Source organism: Charadrius vociferus, unplaced genomic scaffold, assembly GCF_000708025.1.
Source record: "Charadrius vociferus isolate BGI_N301 unplaced genomic scaffold, ASM70802v2 scaffold579, whole genome shotgun sequence".
Lineage (NCBI taxonomy): Eukaryota > Metazoa > Chordata > Aves > Charadriiformes > Charadriidae > Charadrius > Charadrius vociferus.
Window position 1 is genome coordinate 1,249,243 of NW_009661367.1, and position 1,037 is coordinate 1,250,279.

General features: G+C 59.2%; 1 protein-coding gene across 1 annotated transcript in view; it reads right to left on the minus strand.

Annotated features, from left to right (window-relative positions):
- Nucleotides 1–920, minus strand: part of CCDC157 (coiled-coil domain containing 157) — a 6,597-nt gene extending 5,677 nt beyond the window's left edge. The window contains exon 1 of the mRNA XM_009893344.1: nt 673–920. Coding sequence (XP_009891646.1) covers nt 673–920 — 248 coding nt within the window. The remainder of the gene's footprint in view (nt 1–672) is intronic.
- Between the last annotated feature and the right edge of the window lie 117 nt (nt 921–1,037).

Sequence of the window (1,037 nt, forward strand, 5' to 3'; positions counted from 1 at the left end):
CGGCATTACTGTCACCACCCCCAGCCTGAGTCACTCCACAGAGCAGTATTTGGTGAGATGAAAATCTTCCTGCAGCTGCTGGGAAACAGGCTGCGCGCGCTGCGTGCAGCCAGCGACTTCCGAGAGGCTGCAGTTAGGCTCTCCTGAAAGATTTAGGGCACTCACGCTGCTGATATCAAACCCTAATTTTAAGGGTCAACAGCTCCATGGGAATGGCTCATCTTTTAAAAGAGGGTCGTATTTATTTCACCCAGATTGCAAAAGGTGCTTTTGCTTCCTAGGCCTGTAGGTGCAGCTGTGTCTGAGTGTTCCCAAGGTTTTGGGGGGCAATTTAATGAGCCTGCCCCCGTCTGCCCAGGTGCCCTCAGCTCCTGGGCAGAGCAGGGGCTTGCTCTGCTCCTTTGTGGCCAGCATTTGTGCTGGTAGCCCTGAGCTCTCTCCAGGGAAAGGAGTGGGGTTTTAAAACTCATCACAGACCTGCAGAGCATGAGGCTGAGGTGCCAGCACACTGCTCATCATGGACCCACGTGGGGAACAAAAAGCATCCAAAACACTTGGCCTTGTTCGACGGGCTGGACACACAACGCTCCCTTTCCCTCCAGGGGGAAGGTGCCGCTCTCTCAGTCAAGCTTCTTTTCAGAGGGGTGGTTGGGGCTGGTTTTGCCATCTCACCTGTCTATCACCAGCTCCAGCAGCACCACATGGGAGTGCTGGGTGAATTCGGGGTCGTTCTCAGCGTAGCTGTACCGCTCCAGCAGCGCCGCCAGGTCCAGGTCGGAGGACGCTTTATCGGGGAATTTCCAGGAGGGGAAACGCACGGCTCCGGCCCGGGAGGAGACGTCGGCGATGGCTGCCTGCAGGTCCCTCAGGTCGGCCCGCAGGCTCTCCATGCAGCCGGGGTGGCCCAGGAGGTGTGCCATGTTGCTGAGGCGATGGGACCGGGCCTGTGAGCTGGGACAGGGCCACCAGGCCTGGGACCGAGGGACAGCCCTGCGGGGGGACAGGTCGCTGGACCAGCACAGTGGCCGATGGGGCTG